This window comes from Dendrobium catenatum, unplaced genomic scaffold (genome assembly GCF_001605985.2).
Source record: "Dendrobium catenatum unplaced genomic scaffold, ASM160598v2 fragScaff_scaffold_1693, whole genome shotgun sequence".
NCBI lineage: Eukaryota > Viridiplantae > Streptophyta > Magnoliopsida > Asparagales > Orchidaceae > Dendrobium > Dendrobium catenatum.
Genome location: NW_021320155.1, coordinates 318,209 through 331,552, shown reverse-complemented (window position 1 = coordinate 331,552; position 13,344 = coordinate 318,209). Strand labels below are relative to the sequence as shown.

The window sequence follows — 13,344 nt, the reverse complement described above, 5'->3', positions numbered from 1 at the left end:
ATCAACAAATCATTGCATTCTTGCCTCATCCATAGTAATGCTTGCAAGTTCTTTAGCGACCTTTGCGAGCTAGTGGGTTGTGTCAAGAATAGGGCTGCAAGCGAACCAAACGTTCGACGAGCTACTCATTGTTTGGTTCGATTAAAGCTCGTTTGTGATCGTTTAAGTAACTAAACAAACAAACTTAAACAATATTTTAAATAATCGATTCTAAAATAAACAAACTTGAACACTAATGCGTTCAGCTCATTTATGTTCGCGAACAACATCATTTGAAGTTCGTGAACAAGCTCGACATTAAGCTCGATTCGTGTTCGATTTTGAACTTTTGAATAAGCTCGATAAAAATAATTAATATTTGACTATAAAATTAATAAATATAAATAATCATTGCCTTTGTTACATAGACAATTGCTTTTATTATAAATATGTTTGTTCATAGATATGTTCATGAACGTGTTTGTTTGATAGTTAAAAAAACTTTGTTAAATATGTTCGCGAACAAGCTCGATAAGCACTAAACGAATGAACATGAACCAAACACGAACACTCATAAATTTAAATGAACCAAACATGAACACAAACAATAAAGCTCGAACAAACATGAACCAAACTTGAACAAGCTAATATTAAATGAACACAAACATGAACACTCACATACTTGACTCGGCTCGGTTCGTTTGCAGCCCTAGTCAAGAACAACCTCTTGAACTCAGCTAAAGAAGAGAATGACATTGAGTGACAGAAGCGAGAATCACCTTAGAGGTGATTCCTTGAAGATTGTGAAGATATCCAACACTTCAATGCATTGATGATATAAAGAAGAGAGGCATCCAACTCAAAGTAAGCAAGATGGCCACCAGAATTATCTTTCCCTTAAACGAATCAAGGTGAGAGATTTTATATTTTGCTAGAGGCTTGACCTCATCAATCTCCCTTGGGAAGGCACTGAATAGTGGCGACCTCCTCATTCCTCCTTTCCTCGTAATGAAGAGTTGAAGTCGACTCCAAACCATCAGGATAATATGTCTCATTTGCAACTAGAGTAGAGATCAAGGCTCTAGATCCAAAAAGTCTCCTCCTCACAATTGAATTAAAGTATCCTTTGGGCGTCTCTGCTCTAGGAGAATTTCTTGGAGTTCTCTCCCACGCAACATAGATAATTCAAGTCATTATCTCCTCAAATTTAGGAAATGTCAGATAGTCACAAACTCTTAGTCTCCATATTGATAGATTCTTATCCACCACTTTGATGTTGTTATGCTTTATGCAATACTCCTCTTTTAATTAATGGCATGCTCGCTCACTATACCATTTATAATGTTAAATTCAAAACTATCTGCAAATCACCCTGCTATAACGAAAATATGGAGTAAGAAAAAAAAAAAAAAGAGAGAATACAAAAGTCAAAAGAGAATAATTTTATGGAGACCTTATGAAATTTCTATAAAATTCAATTGATTAAAAAAATTGCATGAACTAAGCTTATCCCTTAACCACCTACTTATAGAATTATGTTGGGGCTTGAGTGTTATAGAATTGACTACATCAAAGACTATATAAAAAATAATAGAAAATATAATAATCATGTAGCCTGATTGAAATGTTTGACTTGAAGTAGTCTACAGAGCCTTAAGAAATCGCATGTCTAAATAGTTGAAGTAGCCAATTAACAATTTGCTTTGAGAGGTTTTCATACCTCCAGTAGGATGAATTCATAAATATTAGGCTTTGTTTGGGACGGCTTTTTTATTGCTTTCTAAAACGGAGTTTTAGTACAAAAATAAAAAAAATTGTACTAAAACTCCGTTTTAGAAAACAATAAAAAAGCCGTCCCAAACGAAGCCTTAGTCACTAGGACATACTGAATATCATACACGCTTGACTACTAAAAGTTCTTAGTTCACAGTCACCTGCTTGAGAAAATTTCTTTTATAAACCAACGAGTCTCCTTTGAGTTGCGAAAGAATACATCGAGTTAATTTGGCTTGAATCTTGAATCAAATTTTCTCTGTATTTGGATGTTCGCTAAGGTAAGTCACCAAGATCCTCCAAAATGAGATCGATACAATGTGCTGCGCAGGGTGTCCAATATAGGTGTGTCTTCTTCTCCATCAACATCTGACCAGCTGCTTTGTATGCACTGGCATTATCAGTTACTACCTGGACAACCAATTGCTCCCCAATCTCCTCAATAACTCCATCAAGTAAATTGAAAATGAATGTAGCATTTTTCACCTCCTCTGAAGCATCAACTGATCGTAAGAACACCGTGCCGTAGGAATTGTTGACAAGGATGTTAATCAAGCTCCTGCTCTTCATGTCAGACCATCCATCTGACATAATAGTCACATCAGTCTTAATCCATGTCCTTTTAATCTCTTGAATGCTCCGCTCTGTGTTCTGCAGCTCCTCTTTTAAAATCCATGTTCGCAACTCATACATGGAAGGTGCCTTCAACTCTCTTCCATACAATCCTACAAACCGCAATATACTGAAGTAGGCAGGCGATGTAGCAACATTAAATGGTATTGTATTCTAAAAAAAAAACCTCCCAATGTCCATGCAAACCTGTCGCCGACACTCTCTAGTACCAGCTTCAGGCATCATCTCTTCTTCTCCTCTATCCACTCATGGAGTAGTCATATACTGATCCATATGACCCTGTGCACCTCTACTATATATAGTGGAGGAAGAGCCCTTTCCACTCTCGCTCCCAAAATAAGCACCATGCTCGACCCTTTCATCAAATTGCTCCTATTGTAAGTGTTTAGCAGTGGTAGTTTTCTTCATGTAAGCACTTATTTCTTCCTTCACATTGTCCGGCACTTTTGCACACGGTGCTACGTTCTTGTGAGAGCATGATAAGTGCTCTTTCATGCGGGTTACTCCGCCCTTCACCACTTTCTCACAAAAATTGCATTTTGAATAGACAGGAATTGCGCAATTGCGCCTCTGAGGCGCGCCTCAGTCCCAGTGAGGCGTACGCCTCTTACAGAGGTGGAATTGCGTAGGTTCCGAGGCGTTTTTGGGAGGAATTGTACAGAGGCGCGCCTCTAATTGCGCAATTTTAAACAGAGCAAGTATACTAGCAAGCTACATCAAGCTGTTAAAACTAATTGAGACAGTTGTTGTACTCAATCCATTCTATATATCCTGATCAGTAGGGTTCATTTATCCACTGATATAATTCTCTTTCATAATATAACAAATAACAAACTCAATACATATATCCAATTAATCAATCAATGCAATGAAAAATAATCCATACTAACCTCTTCTACCCCACTCATAATCAATTATATGGCTTTGATTATAATTCAATTCTTCTCAAATCCTTCGCTATGATACCACTTTGTGATGCCCTAAAACCTAAATAGGAAGAATTGTACCTTTTATCTCTTGTTTAATCTTTAAAAGCTTCTATAAGATCATCAAGATAAAATTAGTCCAGCATAAGCAAATCTAAAAATAATATACATCAAAATTCAATTTAAATTAGCCAGGAAAAAAAAATATAATTTATATGACTATGTTTTATAATCAACTTCTCCAACACCATTATTTTGATAACAAAAAGAGACTGTCACAATCCAATGTGATATGACCCACAGATAGACATATCATACCGTGTTGAATTGGGACAGGCAAAACCTTAGATTTAAGTTTTGGGAAAATTTCAGAATTCTTCCAACTAAAATTTGAAACATACAACTAAGCTTCTAATTAACTTCAGTAAAATAAATAAATAACTCATCCACAAATTTCATTTCATTTCATCAAAATGTATATACAATGTTTACACTACAATATATGGCTATTTACCATAAAAAAAAAAAACTCATAAAATAGACAAGATTGCTCTTGTACAAAATCAGGAAAGTACCTATAAAGACTCAGAAAGATTAGATCCTGGACGCTCAGCTACTCAACTGACTCTTTCACTTTCCCCTGACCTAAAACAGAAGGCAAAATATATGTGAGCCAACACAGCTCAATAGGCCACAACAATCTAAATTTTCAAACAATTTACTTATTTATCATTTAATTGAATGTAAAAGTAATTCAATAAAAGTAATTCAATACATGAATAGCAAATAATATATTTCCTTCAGGTTCTTACACCTCATATTAAAAATAGATCCTTATGACTCCCAAGCTGACATATTAAAACAAAGCACTTATGACTCCAAATGCCCAACACATCAAATATTCAAAATTTTAGACCCTTATGACTCCCTTATGCATTTAGCACCTTAACAAAACTTCAAGAATAGAACTTCCCCCACATATAAATCTCCTAATAATCAGGTAATTCAAGCATATATACACATATATCATTTCAATTCAGTGTATGAAACATAAATAAACCAACTTGAAAAATTCACAGTATAATAAATCAGTAGACTACATTTCAACAACTTAGTAGGAATAAAATATTTCATAAATTCACCAAATTATGGGATATTATTCAAAACATTATTTTAAAGCTTTAATCATACTACTTTTTTGGATCAAAATTATTATATAATTAAATAACATATCATACATTCAAACTACCTAATGAATACTAAAAAAAAATCTAAATGTCAAGAATTGTCATATCTACAATATATATAAAGTTACATGGGAAAAGTTTTATGAGTACAAAGTGATCGCAATATTTCCCTAACAAAATTATAATTTAAATTAGAAAATTCTCAAAATTCCCGTATTTTTAAAAATTGAAATCGGTAGAGTATAACATACCTCAATTCGAATAACTTTCAGACTTGGGGCTAGAACATAAAGTGGACCAAACCTTATCTTTCTCTTACTAAAACCCCCTCTCTTTTTCTCTAAGGGATTGCCCAAATGAGAGAAATAGGTTTGAAGTGGTAGAAAGTATATTATAAATATAAAATTTAAGCCTGCAACTGCATGCCGGAACCTAGGATAGCGCTCCCCTTATAGGAGGACAACACTGGGCCACCACCACCAATTCTGCAACACCCGATTTATTTGGCTAAAAATAGATAGCACACAGCTACAGTGCCACTAAACCTAGTGTTGTGGCGCCCTAAGAGGAAATTTTAATATTACTCAAACATGAACACAAACCCTTGGGACCCACTTTAGACCATATTTAGACACTCATATGTATACATAACATTCTCAGACAATGCAAAAGTGTTTAATCACATAAATTTAGTAAGTTGCATTTATCAGGTCGGGTCATAACAAGTGCAACCGTACATAGATTCACTGAAGTCGACTCCAAACCGTCAGGATAATATGTCTCATTTGCAACTAGAGTAGAGGTCAAATCTCTAGCTCCAAAAAGTCTCCTCCTCACAATTGAATCAAAGTATCCTTCAGGCATCTCTGCTCTAGGAGTGTTTCTTGGAGTTCTCTCCCACGCAACCTAGATAATTCAAGTCATTATCTCTTCAAATTTAGGAAATGTTAGATAGTCACAAACTCTTAGTCTCCATATTGATAGATTCTTCTCCACCACTTTGATGTTGTTATGCTTTATGTAATACTACTCTTTTAATTAATGGCATGGTCGATGCTCGCTATACCATTTATAATGTTAAATTCAAAACTACCTGCAAATCACCCTACTATATCGAGAATATTGAGTAAGAGAGAAAAAAAGAGAATACAAAAATCAAAAGAGAGAATAATTCTAGATTGAGACCCTCTGAAATTTCTATAAAGTTCAATTGATTAAAAAAATGGCATAAGCTAAGCTTACCTCTTGAACCACCTACTTATAGAATTATGTTAAGGCTTGAGTGTTACAGAATTGGCTACATAAATGACTATATAAAAAACAATAGAAAATGTAATAATCATGTAGCCTGATTGGAATGTTTGACTTGAAGAAGTAGTCTACTGAGCCTTAAGAAATCACATGTCTGAATAGTTGAGTAACCAATCAATAATTTGCTTTGAGAAGTTTTCATACCTAAGTAGTCACAAAGGATGAATTCATAGATATTAGTCACTAGGACCGACCAAATGTCATATACGCTTGACTAGTAAAAGTTCTTAGGTCACAATCACTTGCTTGAGAAAATTTCTCTTATAAACCGATGAGCCCCCTTTGAGTTGAAAAAGAATATATCGAGTTAATTTGAGTTGAACCAGCTTGATTTAGCACGAATCAAATTTTCTCTATATTTGGATGTAAGCCCAATGCTATCAATTGCTAAAAAAATGAAATGGCAAGATGAGTTGGCGTTAGGGGTTTACCAATTACATGTAAATTTGGGCAATTTAAAATAAATAATTTACCCGCTAACAGATCACCAATTTTTTAAGGGTCAAAAGTGTTGTAATTAGTAAAATTATTTATTAACATATAAATATTTTCTCTAACACTTTTAATATAAATATATAATAATAATCATTACTATAATATATGCTTATTATTAAGAATATTTTTAGGAAGATTTTTTAGACATAGTGAGCACTCGAATCTAACCCTCTAAGATTCTCAAATTTATTTTCAATCAATGCACTACGAGTAGGTTTACGTGCCATCAGTCTCATCGCCATTTTGGCATGCCACTGGTCTCATTGATCATGTCGAGAACTTCCTAACAAGATCCTACCAATTATGTTGTCACATTCGCTCACTATTGATCACATTGTCAATCACCACCTTCGCATGCCGTCGGTCTTGTAGGTCCCTTTACCACCTTCCCCGTGAGATCTCATTGTGACCTCCTCATCTCCGATGAGATCCATCATTACTTCCTCACTTCATTGTGGTAGAGGATTTCATTAATGAAATTAAAGAAAGTGCTATATTAGATAAAGATTGAAGTTTAAGCATTAAATATATAAAAGAAAAAAAATTTGGGTGTTGGATATGCCTAAATCTTCTCTTTCTTTATACTCCCCTCTATTGTTTGTAGACAACACTCTTACATTAATGAAATTATTCTGTGCGGAGTCTGGATGAGAAGTTCCCGTCCGAATTGTACACTTTGTGTACACACTGTGTACACTCACAGTCCCGTCCAGACTCCGCACAGAATAATTTCACCTTGCATTAATATATTATTCAATTTAATAAAAACATTTTATTTGTAACTTCTATATTAAGAAGAACTTTGAGATGCCAAAGATGCAATCTTGAAAAAGATAAGAGAAATACCTCCCATAATTACCAATAATCTCTGCAAGAGCACTCCCCGTTCTCAAACCTGTGGAATCTAATCCTGTCCCGGACAGTGATCACCCTTCCCAACACCTTACATACAGCCTTCATCCACCCATGGCAGTCCCAGCAAGTCTGCAAGTTCTTCGAAACCCGAATTTCATGGATCCCCTCTGCACCATTCCTCATCACGCAATAAGCCACTGCAAGTTTCTCACTATGACTGCTCAAAGTCTCCTCCTTTTCCTCGTCGGAAACATCCTTGGTAGTCCCTTCAGTAACAGGCACATATCCCTCCGCCTTAGCTCTCCTCGTTAGCTCCCCTAACACTCTATAAATCTCATCAGAATTGCGATGCGATCGATCTCCAGCCTTGAACTGCTGAACTCTCCCATCCATCTCCACCCAGCTCAATGCCTTACCCTTCCGCACTCCTCTCTCCTTCATCACTCTCCACACTCCCTCAGCCTTCTCCCAACGCTTAGCTGACGAGTAGATGTTTGAGAGGAGAACATAATCTCCACTGTGGCATCGCTTCATCTCCCCCATCGCCATCTCTGCAACATCCCAACGGCTAAGCCTTCGACAAGCTCCGAGTAAAGCTCGCCAAATGGCAGAATCGGGCTCAATCGGCATCTCTTTTATCAGCTCGTAGGCGTCGCTCAATTGCCCAGCGCGCGCTAGGGCGTCCACCATGGCTCCATAGTGTTCTAACTGTGGATTGATGAAGAAATCTCGCTGCATGGAATTGAAGTAGAAGCGCGCTTCGTCCACCATGCCAGAGTGGCTGCATGCGGTTAGTATTCCTACGAAGGTGACTTTGTCAGGGAAAATAGCATGTTTGGGCATATTGTCGAACGTCTGGAGGGCATCCGCGCCAAGGCCGTGGATTGCTAGACCGGTGATCATGGAATTCCAGATGGAGATGGAGTTGGTGATTCTATTTACAGAATCAAATATACTTCGAGCCAAATCGACTCTTCCGCACTTGGAATACATGTCGATTAGAGCTGAACAAAGAAAAGGGTTGGATTCAAAACCTGCTTCTTTCTCTGTCATCAGCCGGTGAATCCTTTCTCCGTGGCACAGTGCGCCGGCGCGAGCACAGGCGGAGAGAACAGTTGAGAAAGAGAAGCAGTCAGGCTCAACGCCGGCGACAATCATTCGCTTGTAGAGGCTCAAGGCCTCTTTAGGCCGCGAGCTCCGAACCGCAGCAGTGATCATGGAGTTCCAGGAGATTTTATCTCTCACGGGCATTTTCTTGAACACCATGTAGGAGCTCTCAACGTCTTCCTTCCGCGAAAAGCTGGTGATCAGTAAATTGCCATAGAATGGGTCGGTGTCTTGGACGAAAATGTCGTCGAGCAATTGCAGGGCCTGTTTCAAGAGGTTTCGGGACAGATAGAGCAGAAAGAGAGAAGAGGACAGAGCGCTGTGCCATTGAAGACCTAGTTTGATGATCAAACCGTGGAGTTCTGATACGTTGTAGAGGTGGGGGGAGATGGAGGAGGCTTTGAGGAGTAGAGAGATGGTACGGTGGTCCGGCCGAAGGGCGCCGGAGGAATGCAGGGATTCAAAGGCGAGCAAGGCTTTTGTGGGAGAGCCTTTCTCAATGGTGGCGCGGATGATGGAGTTGCAGAAGGGCGGAAACCGTTCAACGATTCTCAGGCATTTCGTCGAACAGGTGGGGGCCGTCAGAGCAGCGAAGGAACGCCGATTTGACAGCAACGCGAGGAGCATGAAAGCATCCTTCCGTGTAATGTTCTCTGTATGGTTATATTTACTATATTGCGCTAAAATCTTTCTTAAAGAAATTGTAATATATTATAAATACTAATAGAATCATATTAAATAGATCAAATAATTCAGAAAATAAAAAAATATTATATTTAAACTATTAATCATGTTAAATTATCTTCAAAAATTCTAAATATACCCATGTTGAAGATGTTTCATGTTGAATTGATTTGACTGATTTGATTTTAACATCACGTTGGCTCAGTTGACTCATTTGGGTTCACATGGGTCAATTTGAACCAGTTGAGCTCAATTGGGTCAATTGACGGATTTATTATCATTAGGAAGATGTATTTCATTTATGGAAGATTATGTGGTCAAGATATTCGACTAAGCCAATGTTTAAGCTAGTGGTGGTTTGGTCAAGTTGAGCCTTAGGGGTAACCATTTTGATCACCTTGATTTTGGTTCAACCAATTGGCCAACCCATAGAGCCAATTGGGATTGAAGTACATCTACTAACCTAGGATATCATTTAGAGGTCTATGATCCATTGGTTCGGAAATGTGAAGTTTCTAAGCTCATTTGGGTAAAGGTTTACCAAATGTGCTAAGTTTGGCCTTTTATGATCAAACTGGTTGATTATAGCTGAATCAAAGGGTCCTAAGGGTCTAATTGTGTATGGTAGCCTAAGAAAAACCCTAAAGAATCATAAATTTAATTCAATTTGATTGAATTGATCCAATAGAGCAAAATAGACAAAATCTTTTAAGTGAGGTGTTCACTTTGGGTGATTGGTCTAATTAGTTTAATTGGGCATATCCAATGATCAACCATAATCAATTTGATTTAATCCAAATGATTGATCCCATAAAATTTATCAATTTAGGTTGACTTAAAAACAATGGTTTAAAGGATCCATATAAAGTCAATTTGGGCTAATTTGGGTTATTTGAAGCTAATTAATCTAAGAGATAGTTAGGTTTTGGACACTTATGGGGAAGTCTTGTAAACTATTTGGGATTATTGAGTACAATCAATAATTTGGCTCATTTAGCCTATATGGGTCAAATTGGGGTTGACGTGCTATCTAGTTTAAGTAGACACTGTCAATGTTTGATTGAGCTTAATTCATCAATGGTTGACTAATTGAAAGGATTTCCAAAGATTGGCAAGCTAAATTTTAATTGAATTATTCAAATTGGTCAAATTAACCTTAAGAGGTTAAGTAAAGTCAAGGTAGCTAGGTTAGTTAGTTGGCCTATCAGAGGATCAATCTGTCACGACCCAGCCCGACCAGAACGAATCCCTTCGCACCGGATCGCGACGGAACAATCCAGGATCTAGCTTTGGAATTTGCTTTCAGACTTTCTTCCAATAAAAATACACACAGAAAACACAGAGCTACTATAAACATCCAAATATACAGAAATTCATCTGAAATTTTCTTCTTTCTTTCATCAAAATAATTATGTACAATATAGTGCATGGCAGCAGACAGAAAGAGCAGAACAGAAAAGCCATGACTGTACAAAAATCAAAATTACATAATACCTAATCTCATATCAAACACTGAACGGCTAGTCCAAGGCCTCTTTCCCTTTCCAAGAACCTGAAAACCACGCAGATAACAAGAATGAGCTAACAGCTTAGCAAGAATACACCAGTCAATCAAAATCTCCAAAAACTCACATCCAAAATACATCAGAAAAGTAGCAGTACAGAATTCAAATAATCATACAGAAAATCGTATAATCAGACAGAATTCAGATACTTGATTAATAGAATATTCAAATCACTGATACCGAAGAATTCATTTCATATAACAGAATATTCAAATCAGATTTCAAATCAGAATTATCTTCAAATCACAGAACAGATAGAATCGTACAAATCATAATCACAGAATAGACAGAATCATACAAATCATGATCATAGAACAGATAGAATCGTACAAATCATGATCACAGAACAGACAAAATTGTACAAATCATAATCACATTGTCAAAACAAATCAGATCACATATCACATATCAGATCAGATTAGCGGACCCAGACAGAATCTCAACGGATTCTGGCCCCTTATGCCTCCCTTCCCTGACATAGACAGAATCTCAACAGAATCTATCCCCTTATGCCTCCCTTCCCTAACACAGACAGAATCTCAACGGATTCTGACCCCTTATGCCTCCCTTCCCTGACACTGACAGAATCTCAACGAATTCTGTCCCCTTATGCCTCCCTTCCCTGACACTGATAGAATCTCAACGGATTCTGGCCCCTTATATCTCCCTTGTGCTTACAGTACCAGAACATATCAGAGATACAGAATTATTAGATCAAAACTTATTTTCAGATTTCAGATTTCTGGACCCTGACAGAATCTCGAAGGATTCTGGCCTCTTATAACTCCCTTGATAGCATACAAACACATCAATTCATCAAATTCAAAAATCAGATTTCGTTAGAAAAATCGTCAGCAGCATAACGACAGTATACAGAAATTCCATAGAATTTACTATTTCAAAAATTTACCAAGTTACCACAGATAGCAAAAAACATCATTTCAAGACTTTCATTGTACTGAAGCAAATATTTTCAACATCCAGATAATTCGTTATTCGATAAAACTCCGCAGAATTCAAAATGCTCGGTGAAAATCATTCAGAAAATACTCAAAACGTGCAAAAACATCATCTCAGAAACATACCAAAAGTTAAGCGGTAAAACATTTATCAGTGCAAAATGAAACAAGATTTTCGCTAACGGAAACAAAATTCGGAACAGAAAAATCGTCAAAATCCATATTTCTAAAAATTGTGAAAGGCGGAATGTGTCTTATCTCGAGTCGGTCAACTTTTCCAACTACGACGACGGACGAAAACGGACCGAAGTCGCCCAAAATCCACTTTTCTTCCTTTTTCCTTCATTTTCTCTCTCCTCAGATATTCTTCTCTCTCCAAAATGACTGTTTGGATATATATAAAGCTGGATCATATGGGATGATTCATATTCGTCCCGGGACGATTTGCCCTCTGGACAAAATTCGTTCAGATTAAATTATTATCGTCTCAGGATGAGTTGCTCTCTGGAAAAATTTCGTATGGACGAACTTTACTTCGTCCTGGGACAAACCTCTCTGTCCACAGATTTTGAACTGATCATCCCTGACGATCCCACTTCGTCCGGATGATCCTGGAAGAAAAAAAATGGTTTTCACACCATCAAACTTAAGAACCTAAGGTTGACTTACTAGAATATTTCTAAGGCCATTTGAGCCATTAATTCGAATAATTCACTAGAAACTAGTAGAATTAATCCTATGAAGGAAAATAGGACATCTTGGATTCTATTAGGTTGGAGAGCTTAATTGGAGCCTCCAAGAGTTGATTTGATTCCTTAAGATTGTTAGTAATCTGTTAGGACCTTTTTAGGAGGTTAGACAGTAATAACTCTTTCTATTTTAAGGTCTAATTATATACATATTATTTTTATTTTTTCTTTTTTTTTTAATTTGATTTTGATATATATTAGATAATGTTGGTTCAAGCTAGGGTTGAAGGGGAATCTAATATACTTCCATGGTTAACAACATTCAAGTTACCCATGATTAGGTGATTCAAACCTCATAAAAGAAACTAATCTAAAGATCAATAAATATTCTTGAAATGGACAATATTGGTTTTGAACATGGGCCAAGCCAATGTTTATTAACCAAATGAAATGATTCACATAATCAATTATACCTACAAGCAATTGATAAGAAAAGAAGATTGGATGCTCAGATCATTCATTTTGCACATTGAGACCAATAAATCTTGAATATGAAAAAATTTTAACTTAAGATTGTTTACTAGCATATCTTATAGTCATTCTAACGTAATTTCCTACCAAACTTTACTCAAGGTTTATAATAATTGTTTATAAGATAACCTGATTTGAAAATTCTAAAAATTCTGAAGTGCAACGATGCGGTGCTAGGTGCCTTGTCATGTTAGGGTAGTGGCACCCTGGCATTGAGATATCAGGTTTTTGGATTAAAAAAGTGAGTTTTGAGTTAGCACTATTGTGCCAGGTTGGCTCCACTATGCATCGAGGTTCACTTAGCGAGTGCAACAATGCTTAAAAGTTGATGGCAGCGATGCTAGGTCAAAATGTTGGTTTTTAAAATAATAAAAATATCTAAATCAATTTCATTAACCTCGCCAACAACCATCCGCCTCATTTGCATGCTTTGTCAGGGAAGGAAGATGAGAGAGAGAGAGAGAGAGAGAGAGAGAGAGAGAGAGAGAGAGAGAGAAGAAACCATTTTAGGATATTTTTGTCTGTCGCTCCAATTGGAAAACATATTTTAATCGTAGTAGGTAACCTGAATCCTATTTCTGTTTTTACTTATTTTGATTTCTTGGATTTTATATCTTCTAAACTTGATTAAAATGTAATATCTCTTGCTC

The 13,344-nt window shown here is 36.6% G+C and overlaps 1 protein-coding gene across 6 annotated transcripts; it reads right to left on the bottom strand.

Moving 5' to 3' along the window:
- Positions 1-604: 604 nt before the first annotated feature.
- Positions 605-8,918, bottom strand: LOC110094669 (pentatricopeptide repeat-containing protein At5g50990). 6 transcript variants are annotated; one of them, XM_020819950.2, is made up of 2 exons: positions 7,151-8,918; positions 605-1,354 (listed from the first exon to the last, which is right to left on the bottom strand). In XM_020819950.2, the coding sequence occupies exon 1, from the start codon at positions 8,891-8,893 to the stop codon at positions 7,160-7,162; it is 1,734 nt and encodes a 577-aa protein (XP_020675609.1). In that variant the 5' UTR covers positions 8,894-8,918; the 3' UTR covers positions 605-1,354; positions 7,151-7,159. The 6 variants fall into 6 exon arrangements, with proteins under 6 accessions (XP_020675609.1, XP_020675612.1, XP_020675608.1 ...); XM_020819953.2 differs by having other exon boundaries at positions 605-1,351; XM_020819949.2 differs by lacking the exon at positions 605-1,354 and adding an exon at positions 3,757-3,956.
- Positions 8,919-13,344: the final 4,426 nt, after the last annotated feature.